Consider the following 19,745-nt stretch of genomic DNA (forward strand, 5'->3'; position numbering starts at 1 on the left):
TAGCTGGCGAGAGAGTGTTACGGAGCTGCTAAACAAACTCCTCTTGCAAACGTTACAGGAGAGGCGTTGTGCAACATGGAGAGATTTACTATTGGAATTTCGGGACAGCACTTTTCAGGAGGATTCAGACAACGTATTACTTCCTCAAACATACATCTTGCATATTGACCAAGAGGAGAAAATTCGAGAAAGTAGAGCCAATACAGAGGCTTACCAACAATCATTCTTTCCATACACTATTCGCTAGTGGATAAGAGTTGGAGGGATCAGATGGTGGCACCGAAAGTACCCTCCTTCACACATCATTAGGTGGCTTGCGGAGTATGATGAAGATGTAGAAGAGTTTCCTTAGAACATCAGAGGTACTTAATACCACTGCTGTAAAACACCAGGGTGCAACTTTGGAGGGATAAGACTTCTTTTCCCTATGGTTGGAAAAGAGTTTCCGAACTCTGCCTCCAGGACATGACGAGGAATGGATGACCCGGAAACCGTTGATTAGGCTGAGATCAGGAGTGGGTAGATGAGGTTTTAATCTGGCAAGACTGAGGTACAGTAGAGAAAACAGTATCAGGTATGATTGTGGAGAAGTCCAGATTGTCCAGCACATGCTTCAGTACCGACTGTGTCCAGCCTCCTGTATTGCAGAAGACCTCCACCAAGCGACAGACAATTGACTGGAAGTGGCACAATTTTGAACAAAAACTGTATTGCGTGCACCTGACACGAAAATAGCAATGTATTCCGTTGATGTGGTTTGTTAATTTATTTAAAGTCTCCAAACTTTCCCTTCCATTGAATAAGTGTCCATACATATTGAAACGTCCCCTTAGAAAAATTATACACAACTGTGCTTAAACTGACACACAATATTTTTAGCGCAACGCAATCTGACTCAAAAATCCCTCCAAAATAATGGCCCTGACTAACAGTAACCTATACATATCACAAATCACTTACCTCACAAAAATCTTGGTTACTCCAACTACTGCAATACAGCGAACGCCACTACTGCCAGCTAATTAAAAGATTCAAACTACGGAAGTCACTAACTACTGATAGGCACCGTTAGCAAATGAAAGATTTTAATAGAGAACAAACGATGTATTTACCTTAATAGTCATAATACATATATCAGTTCGTGACACCAATTCTTACAAATTTCAAAACTCCTCCATCTCTCTCGCCACGTCCACCACCGCTGGTGGCTCACCTCCAACTGCGCAACGCTACGCGCCGCTAAGAGCCAACTGCCCAACGCTACAATGGCGAGTATTACAACAATGCCACCCAGCCACAGACTGTACACGGCACAGCCAGTGATTTTCATACAGAGCGCTACGTGGCGGCGGAATTACCAATAAAAAAAACCTAAATAGCCTACTTACAATATTAGACTTTTATACCAATGGAATATCGCAACTACTATCTTCTCAAGATTAGTTACATACACAAATTCACAGTGAATGTGTCCATAGTGACCGTCAAAATGAGAACAGTAGTTAAAACTGTTATTGCGACAGTAATGCTTTAGAAACTGTATTGCACACAACACACACTGTTTACAAATATGTGACTGGGGAAAAGCATAACATCGACACGATTCACGTATCATAATATCATCTTGAATCAATAGGCGATAATCGAGGGACATCAGAATTGCTTATGGAGATCTTCAAGTTCTTAGTACCACATATTGGTGTCTCAGCAGCTGTCCCAAAAATTCGAAACGCAGCTGCTGTTCTGCAAGCGATCAGACCACAGAATATCATCCAGTTCGCCTGATACAAGGCACACCAAGAAGCAGTACCAAAGTGGGTGTCATACTAACGACACGCTCCTTGTCAGTAACTCGCCTTTATCATTTATAGAGGAGATAAATCAGTACAGCTGCCGTTTTAATCAACGGAATACGAGCCTCAGTTGAACTAGATCATAGAACGCCCTTACTTCATTTCAGGCACAACATATACCATACGATGCTCTCAGAGAGGCACAACTCTCAAGACTGAAACAGAAAGCTATGATACTTCCAGACCTCCAGTAGCTCCATCGTCATTCATTTACGTGATTCAAGTGATTTTGAAATACAAAAAGGAGTATATGTATCTCCCTAAAAATTTACTCTTCTCTCACAAAACGTTTAATGCGTTTCATAATACGTCTTCTATACTATCTGGAAACATACACTCTGTGATAATCCGATAAATGGCCGTATGTGTTACCCTCGAGCGCAATGTTATGTTCGGAACATGATTTTGAAATACAAAAAAAGATTACAAGTATCCCCTTAAAATTTACTCCTCTCTAGCAACACCGTTTAAGCTATCAAATGACGCTTCTGTACCCAACGAAATGTCCGTCATTCATGGCTTAGGGTCTGACACTACAAAACTGTGGAGAGATCTGGGCTTTATGCACATCGTTGTGGTTAGGAATCACATGACACCACTTTTCCTTTCCATGGTAAAAATCTGTTCATTTCTTCCACAACCAGTCTTATATCAGTGATAGGAAGCTCAACAACTCGCAGCACAAATACTTTTTGTTTGTCTTTGGCAACTATTACACCATTTGAAGCCCACAACGCGACTTATATCCCCAGCTGTCGCAGCATGAGGGTTGTGTGGTGTTTGGTGGCCCTGGCGCAGCTGGTGGCGGTGGCCCACGGACAAGACGACCGCCTGCCGGGGGAGAGCCGACCCAGTTCCCAGAGGGTCGACGTCACGGTCTACCAGGACAACGAGAGGCGAGTCACTCACCTCCTACCTCGCCACTAGCCTAAGCTACAAGTACTTCTGCTGCACAGCCGATTTCGATGACTATTGATACTCAGTTTGTTGTACATGTCACTCGTCTTCCACAGTGAAGAATCATTACGTCTGGTTTCTGCTTCTGGATTTCAAGTGACTAAACAGTAACACAATCGCCGGCCGGAGTGGCAGAGCGGTTCTAGGCGCTTCAGTCTGGATCCGCGCGACCGCTACTCTCGCAGGTTCGAATCCTACCTCGCGCATGGATGTGTGTGATGTCCTTAGGGTAGTTAGCTTTAAGTAGTTCTACGTTCTAGGGGACTGATGATCTCCACTGCTAAGTCCCATAGTACTCAGAGCCATTTGAAGCAGTAACACAATCAGTTAGCGAGGCAGACGTAAATCTTGAAAGATTCAAGTAAAGGGAATGGAGCACTACCAGATAACTCTGTCTTTTGTGAATCTAGTAGAGTTACAAACTGTGTATATGTCTTCAGGTAGTGTGACTCACAGAGAGCAAATTAACCTGGACGTTATTTATACAGTTTTTGAGAGTAAGAGCACTTAGCGACTTCCAATGAACTTTACATGTAATTTCAGGCATTTATGAAACCTATTTCACTCTGTCCCGCCCCCCAAGAAAATCGTGAAAAGAAAAAACTTTACCCCTTTCTACATTGTCGTTGTTCATGCGGTAACATTTCCGCATCAGATGTCTGTTTTAATTCATTACTCATTTACTATTGCCTCTATATACATGTCTATATAATTGAATATGCCTGCAAAGTTATATCATTATATGACAAATGGTTTAGGAGATTTAACGTCACAAACAACGAGTTTGGTGAATAAATGGCTATTGTTTTAACGGAGCGCAAATTACCCAGATTGTACTCATATTCTGGATTCTATAATCCGAGCACTTAGTTGACCATATGCTTCATGTAAACATGTAGCACATTAACGTATTTGTAAAGTAATCACACGTTTGAAGATGCTCTATACATGGGAGCTCGAGTCTTTAAAGAATCGAGCGAGAGGGTTTTGCTGGTAGTTGCGGAATTCGTAACAGTGTACATGCGAAAACATGTCCTACTACTGTGGCTCGCATGAAACATTTAAACACTATTTTGTATCACTAAACTCATACGGCATGATTCGTAGGGGGCGACGGAAGGCAGCTTCAAGCCACCTAACTGGAAAGGTTTTCCCCGTCGTTCATTCCCATTGGCATCTTCCCTTTGCAGAGTTTGAGAGTTTCGCATTTAAATGCACGTGGTAACTGCAGGTGACTGTAGTGAGTTTATGTGTGGTCTAGTGTCATGTTTGTATTGGACGATAATGAGAGAAGGGAGTGCTCTCGAAAAGTACAAAGGCAGCCACTAAGGTTGAGACATTGTGGAGAGGTTTGGAGTTTAATCCAGAACATCGACGCAAAGATTGGTGATTAGGAACGTTACGCAACTACCTCTCCTTCCGTTTACCCTAAAGACACAGGTAAAGCAGGCAACAGCACACGGCACTCACCTATGCAAGCTCTGCCCTTAACCACAGTTCATTAATTTCGGTGATGTGAAGGGAACCGGTGTATTCCACGAGCCAAGGCCGCTGGCACTATGACGGAATGAGGGTAAGTGATGGAAAGAGACGAGGGAAGTCAGCTCTCTGTTGTGCACCTGGCAGCAAACGATGTCCGTTGCTGTACATTCGCCACTCACTGCCTTAACGGCCGTTGTGTTTGCTGCCCTGGCAGGGAGCGCAGCTTCACCTTCGAGGGCCAGACGAGCGTGACGGCACAGGTGGTGCGTGACACGGCGCAGCTGGTGCTGCACGCCGCAGTCAGCGTCTCCTCCCTCACGGTTCGGTACCAAGGCGGCGATGTCATCGCCTCCAGCTACGACCAGCCTCAAGACGGCTGGGACTTCTTGGTGTTGTCGCTACAAGAGCAGGTGAGAGATGATAAAATTTCTGTAGCAGAGTTCATCCACATTCTACGCCAGAATAAATTCTTGGTAGCCGAACTGCTGTGAAAGACGTGAGACCATCACACAAGGAGGTAGTACACATCATCATTTAATAGTGTAAACAAATCTGAACATTGAGGAACTTATATTAAGAAACACAAATTTTTCTCCTGTTTCACTAGACTTTTAGCTCAAAATAATAAAAAAACAGCAGTTGATGTATTCTATTTCTTCCGTTTACCTTCAGGTAAAGATTCACTGAAAAGGTACATTTAATTGAGTTTGATAAAGTATGTACATTGACTCTCTGAATTAGGTGTTGCTGCATTTTACTCTTTGCTCTCACAAATTTTTAATAGCAATAGCCCATATTATGTAGTTTATCATATATTATTAAAATTCCAGTTGGAAATCTACAAATATCTGTAGATTAGACAGTTTTCCAATGTTCCTTTGCTTCTGACGCATTATTTTCTAAAAGTACTTTTTTCGGTTAAAATGTAATTGAGGATGAAGAGAGAGTTGGCTAGAGACAGAAAACGTGGCGGTTACGAGTCTAATGTTGTGGGTTGTATACTCGACATATCAAGTAATTGATGCTAGATCAGGGCTAACGGCTTCCACCGTTCTCGCTGCAGTTAATCGAATGTGACGTGTCTGAGAGGTGTGGCGCTGCGGTCGCTTCGTACTCGTCGACTCGTTCTCTCTTACTCAAGCACGCAGGAGCGTAACGCTAGTTGTGACTTGTTAGCACAGAAGATAAGTACACAATCTTCCTGCAATAATGTAGCAGCGACAAGGCGAAATGACCGATTGCTGGGGTCAGATAGCCATTAACGAAGCTATGTTTTGTGAGACTGGAGGGGTTGCGACGAAAATTACCTGTTGCAAAAGACACAATAGCAGATGCATTACTCCAGAGGAAGAGTGATATCTGGAATAAGTTTCGTGCTATAATCCATGCTTCAACGGAAAACATACAAATTTCGTCCAATGCAAACAAAATGATTCTATTCTTTATTCCACCTCCACCATGAGAAATAAATTGTGCCGTGACAGACGGAAACAGGGCACAAAGCGAAGTCAGTCTTATAGCCCTGTGACAAAAAAGGTCGCTATTTCTGTATTCATTTGTTCGGGGCAACCTGCGTTTGTGGGCAAATGGCGAGTTTGAGGCTTATACAGTTTCAAGGAGAGCATAAGGGAGCAATTAACAGGAATGGGGGAAAGAAATACAGTAGAAGAAGAATGGGTAGCTTTGAGGGATGAAGTAGTGAAGGCAGCAGAGGATCAAGTAGGTAAAAAGACGAGGGCTAGTAGAAATCCTTGGGTAACAGAAGAAATATTGAATTTAATAGATGGAAGGAGTAAATGAAGCAGGCAAAAAGGAATACAAACGTCTCAAAAATGAGATCGACAGGAAGTGCAAAATGGCTAAGCAGGGATGGCTAGAGGACAAATGTAAGGATGTAGAGGCTTATCTCACTAGCGGTAAGATAGATACTGCCTACAGGAAAATTAAAGAGACCTTTGGAGAAAAGAGGACCACTTGTATGAATATTAAGAGCTCAGATGGAAACCCAGTTCTAAGCAAAGTAGGGTAAGCAGAAAGGTGGAAGGAGTATATAGAGGGTCTATACACGGGCGATGTATTTGAGTACAATATTATGGAAATTGAAGAGGATGTAGATGAAGATGAAATGGGAGATACGATACTGCGTGAAGAGTTTGACAGAGCACTGAAAGACCCGAGTCGAAACAAGGCCCCAGGAGTAGACAACATTCCATTGGAACTACTGACGGCCTTGGGAGAGCCAGTCCTGACAAAACTCTACCATCTGGTGAGCAAGATGTATGATACAGGCGAAATTCCCTCAGACTTCAAGAAGAATATAATAATTCCAATCCCAAAGAAAGCAGGTGTTGACAGATGTGAAAATTACCGAACTATCAGTTTAATAAGTCACTGCTACAAAATACTAACGCGAATTTTTTACAGACGAATAGAAAATCTAGTAGAAGCCAACCTCGGGGAAGATTAGTTTGGATTCCGTAAAATATCGGAACATGTGAGGCAATACTGACCCTACGACTTATCTTAGAAGCTAGATTAAGGAAGGACAAACCTACGTTTCTAGCGTTTGTAGACTTAGAGAAAGCTTTCGCCATTGTTGACTGGAATACTCTCTTTCAAATTCTGAAGGTGGCAGGGGTAAAATACAGGGAGCGAAAGGCTATTTAGAATTTGTACAGAAACCAGATGGCAGTTATACGTGTCGAGGGGCGCGAAAGGGAAGCAGTGGTTGGGAAGGGAGTGAGACAGGGTTGTAGCCTATCCCCGATGTTATTCAATCTGTATATTGAGCAAGCAGCGAAGAAAACAAAAGAAAAATACGAAGTAGGTATTAAAGTCCATGGAGAAGAAATAAAAACTTTGAGGTTCGCCGATGACATCGTAATTCTGTCAGACACAGCACAGGACTTGGAAGAGCAGTTGAACGGAATGGATAGTATCTTGAAAGGAGGATATGAGATGAAAATCAACAAAAGCAAAACGAGGATAATGGAATGTAGTCGGATTAAGTCGGGTGATGCTGAGGGAATTAGATTAGGAAGTGAGACACTTAAAGTAGTAAAGGAGTTTTGCTATTTGGGGAGCAAAATAAATGATGATGGTCGAAGTAGAGAGGATATAAAATGTAGACTGGCAATGGCAAGGTAAGCGTTTCTGAAGAAGAGAAATTTGTTAACATCGAGGATAGGTTTAAGTGTCAGGAAGTCATTTCTGAAAGTATTTGTATGGAGTGTAGCCATGTATGGAAGTGAATCATGGACGATAAATAGTTTGGACAAGACAAGAATAGAAGCTTTCGAAATGTGATGCTACAGAAGAATGCTGAAGATTAGATGGGTAGACCACATAACTAATGAGGAAGTATTGAATCAGGTTGGGGAGAAGAGAAGTTTGTGGCACAACTTGACTAGAAGAAGGGATCGGTTGGTAGGACACGTTCTGAGACATCGAGGGATCACCAATTTGGTATTGGAGGGCAGCGTGGAGGGTAAAAATCGTAGAGGGAGACCAAGAGATGACTACACTAAGCAGATTCAGAAGGAAGTAGGTTGCAGTAGGTACTGGGAGATGAAGAAGCTTGCACAGGATAGAATAACATGGAGAGCTGCATCAAACCAGTCTCAGGACTGAAGACCACAACAACAATAACAATCCATTTATATCATGTATTTTAATGATTAATGATCATTATGCGTCTGCGCGTAAACCTGATGTCATGTTTTTTCGTACTATAGTTTAAGACTCTGCATCTGTCAATGTAATCGTTAGACATTTTCTGAACAGCTATAAAAATTAAATTTTCAGCAGTCTTCGGAAACGTTTTATGTGTATTAATCTTTGTATAAACAGAACTATATTTACTGCCCACCGAACGGTCATTGGCGAGACGGACGTTTTGTGACATTTCAACTTGCTCTTGAGAATGCTTTCAAAGCGGAAATCATGACTGTGTGAAATAAATGAATATTAATTTACAGTTCAATGGTGGAAATTTATTTCAAAACGGTTTTGCATGTAGCGGGAATGGCGTGAGTCCGCCGTTATACCTGCGATCTCGTGTACTTACTCTTCTCTGTGAGCGAATTGAATGAACTTGTGCCCAGCAGCAGACTCAGATGTGTGGGCTTCGGCAGAGGTTCACGAGTCTGGTCTACAGACACACGGGGACAGCGAGTCCCGAGATGACTTCACAGGACACGCTGATGAGTTAAAAGCGAGTTTCTAATCTCCAATAGTTGAGTTACTTCGGTACTAAATGATGGGAATAAAAACATTTGGGTCGTTCACTGAGAACAGACCAGCTAGTGGAAGTGATTTGTTTTGTTAGATGTCATCAAATTCTTTCTGTCACAGTTTTCCAGTTGAACTAACCTCTATCCTCAGTACCTAACAAAGTGTTCCATGGGCTGCATTATGGGTCATTCACGTCTCCATGTTGCAGGAGGCAGAGGGCAGCCTTTTGGTGCTGGACATCATCTTCAGTGCCAACATCGGCAACAGGGAGCCCGGCTTCTCTCGCTATGACTATCAAGGGCGGAACGAGCAAGCGTGAGTATCATACAGGTCACAGTGCTGTCAGCATTAGACACACATTGGGAGACACTGATCTTGACCCTTAGAAACAGCAATAGGCTATAACACTACTTAGCATCTACAAAATATCCTCATGCAAGGTATTATCTAACACTGCCCAAATGACTATTTAGATACTTGTTGGATGTGTACACGTTTGGCTGTTGTAGACGAGCAATAATGGGAGACTTGTCTAACTTGGAGGCCATAGGACAGTCAGGCAGAGAGGGCACTAGCAGCTATATCAACGATCGCCGTCATTTTAGATGAGTAGCTTCGAGTGAGCTGGTGACAACCCGTAGAAATCAGAGGTCACTAATAAAACGTAGCATGTATTCTCATATATACAGCATCCTTAGTAATTTCAGCTACATGTAAAGTGGTATGGTGGTTCTAATGCACACTTTTCAAAGATATGTTTACTCCTCTCACAACTATTATCAAATACCTCAAGGGCAATCGATAAATGCGGCTCAGTCAAGTATATGTAAATATTTTCTATTCTTCGTCGATATCTGGCAGCTTTTCGGAGTCGGCGCCTATTTTCTAAAGGTAAGGGATAGATTCAGTGCGTACTGTAGTGTCCGCTTTTCAGAGAATCAAAATATCCACTTCATGTACTGTTTTGCACCATTTGATCCACCTTCTGTCAAAACCTTTCATAGTCCTGTACAATGCTTGTAGAAAAGTTTTCTAGTTGTGTTTGTTCCCACCAATTCCTTCAAACAAGTTTCTTTTTTGCTCTTAGCTAAATATGTTAATCTACTTTCTTTTCTAAGGTGCTGACTATTATTAGTTACTGATTATTAGCATGCTTTAACTAATAATAATTATTGAGACTACCACTTCATTTGAAGCATAATAGTGATGTGCATGAAATGAAATTAATGTCGACTGGTAGATTTAATGCCATATTCTATTCTCTTATCGCAAAAGGCCAGGAATCAACTTAAAATTAGGTGCTGGTTTAGCGTCCTCTCGTTGTCTTACTGGCAACTACAGGAGGCTATTGTGGTGAGTGTGGGTGGGGGGGAGGGGGGGGGGAATGATAGGGGAAGATGCATTCGTACTATCCGGAGACATGTGTTACCAGTTCAGTCAACATTTCATTCTCTTGTCCTAACACGTTACGGATATTACATATGCTAACTCGGCTATAAAGTGATACGTTCCTTTGGCTATATCCCCAACTCTTCCTTATGATATCGTGTTATGTTCAAATATAGCAATTCATTATCATCATTACTTTGAGCTTATAGTACATAAATCAATGAAGAACGGTGAAATCTCCCCACCAGAAAAAAAGTCACAAAATGATTCAGACATGTTTAAAAAGCAGGAATTTCTTCTCGGTGTTTATTTATCAATAGAAACTGTTCACAGTAGGAAGTTTGCGCTTTCTGATTTTCAGTATGACGTGTAACACGACGAGTTTGTTATTCGGTTTGATTGTGTGGTGTAATGTTGTCTTTCATTTCTCACTCTTCACTGTAGCATTAATGGGCAGTAACACAACTTTATCAGGGAAGAAGGGGACATAGAGTAGAATACCAATGGCAAGATTAAAAAAGATACATTGCAGAGAACACTTACCTATCTCGACAGAGCACATTATCAGATCTTTCTCAATAGAATTTCTATGTCCTTTTGTCATGATCGTGGCAGCTTCTGATAGGAATCTCCTTCCAGTGAAATACACTCCTGGAAATGGAAAAAAGAACACATTGACACCGGTGTGTCAGACCCACCATACTTGCTCCGGACACTGCGAGAGGGCTGTACAAGCAATGATCACATGCACGGCACAGCGGACACACCAGGAACCGCGGTGTTGGCCGTCGAATGGCGCTAGCTGCGCAGCATTTGTGCACCGCCGCCGTCAGTGTCAGCCAGTTTGCCGTGGCATACGGAGCTCCATCGCAGTCTTTAACACTGGTAGCATGCCGCGACAGCGTGGACGTGAACCTTATGTGCAGTTGACGGACTTTGAGCGAGGGCGTATAGTGGGCATGCGGGAGGCTGGGTGGACGTACCGCCTAATTGCTCAACACGTGGGGCGTGAGGTCTCCACATTACATCGATGTTGTCGCCAGTGGTCGGCGGAAGGTGCACGTGCCCGTCGACCTGGGACCGGACCGCAGCGACGCACGGATGCACGCCAAGACCGTAGGATCCTACGCAGTGCCGTAGGGGACCGCACCGCCACTTCCCAGCAAATTAGGGACACTGTCTCCATGAAGCTGGGCTACGGTCCCGCACACCGTTAGGCCGTCTTCCGCTCACGCCCCAACATCGTGCAGCACGCCTCCAGTGGTGTCGCGACAGGCGTGAATGGAGGGACGAATGGAGACGTGTCGTCTTCAGCGATGAGAGTCGCTTCTGCCTTGGTGCCAATGATGGTGGTATGCGTGTTTGGCGCCGTGCAGGTGAGCGCCACAATCAGGACTGCATATGACCGAGGCACACAGGGCCAACACGCGGTATCATGGTGTGGGGAGCGATCTCCTACACTGGCCGTACACCTCTGGTGATCGTCGAGGGGACACTGAATAGTGCACGGTACATCCAAACCGTCATCGAACCCATCGTTCTACCATTCCTAGACCGGCAAGGGAACTTGCTGTTCCAACAGGACAATGCACGTCCGCATGTATCCCGTGCCACCCAACGTGCTGTAGAAGGTGTAAGTCAACCACCCTGGCCAGCAAGATCTCCGGATCTGTCCCCCATTGAGCATGTTTGGGACTGGATGAAGCGTCGTCTCACGCGGTCTGCACGTCCAGCATGAACGCTGGTCCAACTGAGGCGCCAGGTGGAAATGGCATGGCAAGCCGTTCCACAGGACTACATCCAGCATCTCTACGATCGTCTCCATGGGAGAATAGCAGCCTGCATTGCTGCGAAAGGTGGATATAGACTGTACTAGTGCCGACATTGTGCATGCTCTGTTGCCTGTGTCTATGTGCCTGTGGTTCTGTCAGTGTGATCATGTGATGTATCTGACCCCAGGAATGTGTCAATAAAGTTTCCCCTTCCTGGGACAATGAATTCACGGTGTTCTTATTTCAATTTCCAGGAGTGTATGAGTGGTGCTTGTCGAAAATTCAGCTATAAGGTTTGGTTATAGGACAGTTGATTGCGTTCCCAGTACTTGATCTCCACTCGTACGTTGCAGAGTTCGTTGTAAATCGTATGTCATAGAGTTTTCTTTTCAGATTTTCTGATTAATTTCTCTTATAGTTCCGCACAATTGCTGTAACCGTGCCTCCTAGTGACTGACTTTAATTTTTGTTCATCTTTTGTAGCTGTTGAAATACGTCTTCTGCACGCGTTACTCAGCTTGTTTAAAGCAAACTTACATCTGGTGATACAGTTAAGTGAAAGGCCGTCTGCTGTGAATTTCTCTGTTTGTATGATCATGATGCCCAATCCCCTTATGTTAATGGTAAATTGGTTCTACTGTACGATGACATGAGTAAAATATATAGGCAGCGCCTCAGCTACAACATAACTGCCACGTTACGCTCTTCTGTCCACAGGGCCGTATATGCGACGCAGTTCATGCCGAACTACGCGCGGCGAGCAATGCCGTGCTACGACGAACCAGCATTGAAGGCGCGCTATCAACTCAACATGCGACTGCGGCCCAAGACTTACCAGGGTTACGAGTCCAACACTCGGGCCAGCTACGATGATGAGTAAGCAAAAGTGATTGCCTCCCACTATCACATGTGCGCTATGTAGTTTGAGTCTGACGGCGGTCAGCAAGAAGCACCAATGCAAATATTTCACTGTCCACGACAGCAGTTTCGTGGATGGGGATGGCCGACATTTAAATAAAATGTTTGTAAGCAATGGAAGGGAGAAACTGATAAATATTTTGCTGTCGCAAGGTCCACTGAAGAAACCAAAACAAGTACAGGCATTCGAAGATCTTTCTCTCATTCAATGTGCTTAATATCTCGAACAGAGTGGCCTATTGCTTGGTAGCCGGAATGGATTCAAACAACAGTTCTCTTGCGAAACTCAACGGGTGCTTTTCCCACATGACATTCAGAATGCAAGATTCAGGGCAGTCATATTGCAGCAATATATCTTGGCTTCCAAAGATCATTCGACTCACAATCAGTGGCATATTAACAATTATTAACAAAAATACGATCGTATGCTGCATCAACCTAAATTTGTGAAAAATAATGATTCCTTTTTAGAAAGGTCACAGCATGTAATCTTGGATGTAGATTTAACTGCAGGCGTGGCCCATGGAAATATGTTGGGGCCATAGCCGTCATGTTGCAAATTAATGAGCTTGCAGACAAGAGTTACCTAATACTTTTTACGGATGATACACTTGGTAGGATTTCAAAGTGGTTCGAATGTTGGCCACGCACATTACAATGCTTATGAGAGTATGGATGTAGATGCACTCAACGTTCTAAGTTCTGTCAGCTGCATAGTAGTGGTGTAACATTGTAAATATATGTACTTCCAGAAGCTCACAAAATGTTACGTGGAGCACTTGTCATTTTCAGATTGGACGCTCAGGGTTTCCGTGGCTACTACTTGGAACAGACGCCCCCGATCAGCCCCTACCAGCTATCCTGGGTGCTGCACGACATGGTTGGTAGGGTGTCGTCTGGGGACGTTAGCACTGTCGTCTGGCAAGTGACCTCCAGAAGCGACCAGAACGGTTTCGCGAGCTACATGGGGCCTCCTTCTGTGGAAGCTATGGAGAGCAGCTGCTGGGCGTGCCCCTTTCATATTATGATATCAACAAGATGGATCATATGGCCGTACCTGGCTATATAGAGGAAAGCATGAGCGGCTTGGGCATCATCACACTACACGTAAGGACAAGATCAATCTCGTCTAAGGCACTGACAGTGCAGACAATAATTTGACAGACCTACTGAGCCATCTCTCATGGGAAACACATTTCTGCATCGTTTGTGTTTGAAATGATAAATTCTACTGGTGACGACTATACAAATAATTAATTGACTTCAACACAGAAATTACTTTCTAATTGTTCTTAATAAAACTCACAGCTTTGCAACTTATAACTGCACCCTTTTGGTTAGACTACTAAAACTTCATGCATGCACTTCGCATGAGTGTCGCTAATATTGCATATACTTTTTACTGTTCCAAGAGAAGATGTTATGTTAGCATTTATCTTCATCCGGCATCAGAGTATAGAAGAAAATTACAGACAACATACACCACTATATTAAGATTCATCAAGGCACTTTATTATAACGGCTGAAGCATTTTACTGTGCTTTAACTTTGACCTTTTTATTTCGACGGATTCTTATCACACGGTGTGATTACAAGAAGATTTGATCACAAAAATAAAAGATACAGTGTTTCCACACAGGAGACACAAAACAAAATACATGTTACATGTGCAGTGGAAGTTCTTAGAGATCGTAGCCTGGCTGACCCAACACTGAGAGATAACGAGAAGTGAGTGTTTTGGCACGCGTTGCGATGTATATGTAAAACAGTACTGCTTCCAGAATAATCTAAAAAATTCAGTACATCATATTAGTAAGTTATGCAATTTCTATTTTTGGGATAATGACAAAATAACAGAAATTATATTTTTTATGGCTTCTAAATTCTTAGAAACATAAAGGAAACATAAGTTATTTATATAGTTACGGAAGTAAATTCAGCAACTTTAAATGTTTCCCACGTCAAATTGTTTGTTTATATTTTGTTTTACACCAAGATAGTTCCCTTCTGTACTTTAAGCTTCTTTCTGAAGTGTAATGAAGATTCTTACAAGGAACCTCTTGAGTTCGAGGTTGCAGAAGGCCAATGATGTTTACGGCATTCGACGCCCTACATATTGTCTACCATGCAACGGTAATATTTGTTGGTAATGGTACTAGGCGCCTTAACTGGAGGTAGCCATTGGTGAGCATAGCATAAGGCTACGGAGGGTAGCTGAACTGTTTATTCTACGAGTAACAACAGGCAGTGCTAGTGGTGTTGATACAATGCAGAGCAATGGTAAAGATAAACGAAGCCGCCATTGCATTATCTGTACCACATCAGTTGCCAAAGCAACCCAAGGAATTTCGCAGGGTCAGAAAGACGTGGCAGAAGAAGTTTTAACGCTTCTGCAACTTGAGACAGTGCAATGTGGTGCCGTATACGCTCTGAAGTGCGGACATTGTGCATGAGGAGTTCAAATGTTCAAATTTGTGCCGAGGTCATCGATCCGTAGACTTACACACTACTTAGACTAACATATGCTAAGAACAATACACACGCCCATGCCCGAGGCAGGACTCGAACCTCCGGCGGGAGGGGCGGCGCAATTCGTGAGATGACGCCTCAAACCGAGCGGCCATTCCGCGAGGCACATGAGAGGTACAAAGATGCCGATCTGCAGTTAACAAGTGAAAGTGATACTGAAAGGTGTCAAGCCACGTAGTTCATCTTCCTTGTCGGACACGGAGCCATAAGTCCTAATCCCAGTGGAACGTAGTATAGACTGATCTTTGTCCTAGGAGAGAGTGGTAAACATAATTACGTACATAAAAGAGGATGAACATTTATGAACAGATTTAGAATAAGTACGCAGCAATATGACCGTGTAGTGCATAAGGCTCAACCTCGATATAGTGGGGATCAGTGAAGTGAAATGGAAAGAAGAGAAAGATTTCCAGTCTGATGAGTATAGGGTAAAATCAACAGTGGCAGAAGATTGTATAATGGGAATAGGATTCGTTATGAACAGGAAGGTAGGGAAGAGGGCGAGTTTATGTGAACAGTTGAGGGATGGGGTGTTCTCATTAGAATCGACAGCATGCCGATGTCGCAAGTGGAAAATAAACAGAGAGAGAAAGCATACGCTGAGCATCCAGAACATTATGATGACCGACCTACTATCGATATAAATACGACCAGGTGGCCGCAGCTTCACCTGGCGATGAATGACTGCTAGTCAGACACATGCACGACTCATGTAGTATCAGTGAGAGTGCCTTCCGTGTGTAGAATGAGGAAGGCGCGCCATATGAGGGCGCGGAGCCTCGGCACGACCATTTCACAAACAGCACGATTGGGGAGAAGAGACGTTTGTGGTACAACTTGACTAGAAGAAGGGATCAGTTGGTAGGACATGTTTTGAGGCATCAAGGGATCACAAATTTAGCATTGGAGGGCAGCGTGGAGGGTAAAAATCGTAGAGGGAGACCAAGAGATGAATACACCAATCAGAAGGATGTAATTCTTCATGCTTTCCCGGCGATCTGTTGACAACTTGGATATTCGGGAATCCAGCCGGATGTTCGCGTCGTTCTCGCACGATATTTCAACAGCGTGCCTCGCTGTCTTCTTCAGGTGCTACCTGAGACTGGTCCTTGGGTCGATCGAGTCCAGTATTTATGCCTGGGAGGAGCTGGGCGTTCCCTAATCGGTCCGCGCCGCGTCGAGTGTTCCATCTGTGGTCCGCGCCCGCCAGACTCAGCTTCAACGGACCCCTCCAGTCGCGGATGTTCCGACTGCAATCGGCGCCGGTTTTGGCCGTCCTCAACGGTTGTGGTTGTCATTTGAGGTGTGTCAGACCCGATCTGAGATGTTGGGTACTCTATCTCATGACTGTTACTACGGTTTCCACTTCTGTTGCGTGCTGGGCGCTCCCTAATCAGTCCGCGCCGCGTCGTGTCTTCCATCTGAGGTCCGCGCCCGCCAGACGCAGCTACATTGTCCCTCTCTGGTCGCTGGTGTTCCCTCCGCCGTCCGCGCCCGGCCTGGCCGTCGTCTGAAGTCGAGTTCCTGATCTGGGGTGTGTCAGATCTGGTCTCAAATGTCCAACACCTTGTCTCACGTCTGTTCCCTCGGTCTCCACTTATATTTCTTGCAGAATCCCGGAGTGTCGTGCGTTGAGTTTTCACAAGCTCAAGCGCAGGATTCCAGGCAGTGCTGATTTGGTATCCCGAGTCACAGTTGATTAGATTGTCTGTGACCTTAATCTCAATTGCTTCTTTAATGACACTGTCCCAAAATCTTGAGGTCTGTGTCACAATCTTGGTGTCATTGTAATCCATTGAATGACCAAGTTCCAGACAATGCTCTGCTATGGCTGATTTAGTTGCCTGCCTGAGTCTGGTATGTCTCTGGTGTTCTTTACACCTGATGTCCACAGTTCTGGTGGTCTGGCCAATGTATGACATCCCACACTGGCATGGTATGTTGTAAATACCTGGCTTGCGTAGCCCCAGGTCATCTTTTACATTCCCCAGCATAGCCCCAATTTTGGTGGGTGGGCAAAATATGAGCTTGATGTCATATTTCTGGAGAATCCTGCTGATCATGGTAGAGATAGGTCCGGCATATGGCAAGTATGCCATCTTCTTGGCCTCTTCTGGTTCTTCTTCTGGATCCTTTGGCCGGTTGGCAGGTTGAAGTGCCTCCTGGATATCTCTAGAGGAGTACCCATTCCTGCTGAACACTGATTGTAAGTGTTCTATTTCTATGGCCAGACTATCAGGATCTGACAGAGTTTGTGCTCTGTGGACCAGTGTTTTGAGCACTCCATTCTTCTGTGCCAGATGGTGGCAACTGCTGGCTTGAAGGTATAAGTCAGTGTGTGTAGGTTTGCGGTACACACTGTGTCCAAATGTGCCATCTCCCTTTCTCTTCACCAGGACATCCAAGAATGGAAGTATTCCATCCTTCTCCATTTCCATTGTGAACTTAATGTTCGGATGGCAAGAGTTCAGATGTAGCAGGAACTCATCTAACTTCCCTCTACCATGGGGCCAGATGACAAAGGTATCATCCACATACCTAAAAAAGCACTTGGGTTGATATGTGGCTGAAGAGAGTGCTTCCTCTTCAAACCTTTCCATAAATAGGTTGGCCACACCAGAGACATACCAGACTCAGGCAGGCAACTAAATCAGCCATAGCAGAGCATTGTCTGGAACTTGGTCATTCAATGGATTACAATGACACCAAGATTGTGACACAGACCTCAAGATTTTGGGACAGTGTCATTAAAGAAGCAATTGAGATTAAGGTCACAGACAATCTAATCAACTGTGACTCGGGATACCAAATCAGCACTGCCTGGAATCCTGCGCTTGAGCTTGTGAAAACTCAACGCACGACACTCCGGGATTCTGCAAGAAATATAAGTGCAGACCGAGGGAACAGACGTGAGACAAGGTGTTGGACATTTGAGACCAGATCTGACACACCCCAGATCAGGAACTCGACTTCAGACGACGGCCAGGCCGGGCGCGGACGGCGGAGGGAACACCAGCGACCAGAGAGGGACAATGTAGCTGCGTCTGGCGGGCGCGGACCTCAGATGGAAGACACGACGCGGCGCGGACTGATTAGGGAGCGCCCAGCACGCAACAGAAGTGGAAACCGTAGTAACAGTCATGAGATAGAGTACCCAACATCTCAGATCGGGTCTGACACACCTCAAATGACAACCACAACCGTTGAGGACGGCCAAAACCGGCGCCGATTGCAGTCGGAACATCCGCGACTGGAGGGGTCCGTTGAAGCTGAGTCTGGCGGGCGCGGACCACAGATGGAACACTCGACGCGGCGCGGACCGATTAGGGAACGCCCAGCTCCTCCCAGGCATAAATACTGGACTCGATCGACCCAAGGACCAGTCTCAGGTAGCACCTGAAGAAGACAGCGAGGCACGCTGTTGAAATATCGTGCGAGAACGACGCGAACATCCGGCTGGATTCCCGAATATCCAAGTTGTCAGAAGGATGTAGGTTGCAGTAGGTACTGGGAGATGAAGAAGCTTGCACAGGATAGAGTAGCATGGAAAGCTGCATCAAACCAGTCTCATGACTGAAGACAACAACAACAACAACTTGCTGGGTGTTCGCGGAGTGGTGTGGTGAGTGGCTTCAACACATGGCGAAACCAAACTGAAATCATGTCCGGACGTGAGGGGTTGGGCGATCACATATCATTAAGATATCAGACGTCGTAGCCTGGGCAGACTGGTAAAAGGCTTTAACGCTGGACGGAGTAAAGTGTGTCTGAACATGCAGCGCACTGATCACTCCAAACGATGGGCAGCCGCAGCTGATGACCCATCCACATGCCAATGCTGACACCACGATGTCGACAACTACGACTGAAATGGGCACGTGATCGTCGGCTCTGGACGTCGGTGCATTGGCAGAGCGTTGCATGGTCTGACGATCCCGATGCGTTCTTCATCACGCCCTTTGTCTTCAATGACGCCTGTATTGCAGGATTGAGACTAACTGGTGGCGGCTCCATTATGCTCTGGAGGCGTCCATGGCCCCAGTGATGCTCGTGCAGGAAGTGTTGACGGCCAAGAAGTGTTGTACATGACGATCATGTTTCCCCATGACAGTGACTTGTTTCAGCTAGATATTCCGTCCTGTCACAAGGGCAGGAGTGTCTTGGTGTTGTTAGAGGATCACAGTGGCGGGTTCCAGTTAATTTGCTAGTTCCCCAACTCGCCAGATCTGAAACCGATCGAACACATCTCAGATGTGTTGAACGTGGCGTTAGAGCTCATCGCCACTCTCTCCAGAATTTTCGGGAATTAGTGTGACTCGTGTGTGCAGATGAGGCGGCAATTCCCTACAGCAATCTACTAAGGTTTAATTATTTCTATGCGACGACGCGTCGCCGCTGTTATCCGTGGAAAAATGGACATCCGGTTGTTGGGTAGATGGTCATAATGTTCTGGATGACCAGTGTACGAGGATATTGAACGGGTAATTCAGTATGCAAATTTAGATGAAAGTCTCATGGGCGTGGGGGACTGCAATGCAGTTGTAGGGAAGGAGTAGAAGAAAGGATTGCGGGACAATTGACCTTTGCAGTTGGAGAATCGAAGGATTAGAAA

General features: G+C 44.9%; 1 protein-coding gene across 1 annotated transcript in view; it reads left to right on the forward strand.

Moving 5' to 3' along the window:
* The first annotated feature begins 2,615 nt into the window (after positions 1–2,615).
* Positions 2,616–19,745, forward strand: part of LOC126355663 (aminopeptidase N-like) — a 31,657-nt gene continuing 14,527 nt past the window's right edge. The window contains exons 1-5 of the mRNA XM_050006027.1: positions 2,616–2,749; positions 4,507–4,702; positions 8,734–8,840; positions 12,404–12,562; positions 13,397–13,484. Of these exons, the coding sequence (XP_049861984.1) occupies positions 2,616–2,749; positions 4,507–4,702; positions 8,734–8,840; positions 12,404–12,562; positions 13,397–13,484 (684 nt within the window). The remainder of the gene's footprint in view (positions 2,750–4,506; positions 4,703–8,733; positions 8,841–12,403; positions 12,563–13,396; positions 13,485–19,745) is intronic.

This window comes from Schistocerca gregaria, chromosome 3 (genome assembly GCF_023897955.1).
Source record: "Schistocerca gregaria isolate iqSchGreg1 chromosome 3, iqSchGreg1.2, whole genome shotgun sequence".
In the NCBI taxonomy this organism is placed as follows: Eukaryota; Metazoa; Arthropoda; class Insecta; order Orthoptera; family Acrididae; genus Schistocerca; species Schistocerca gregaria.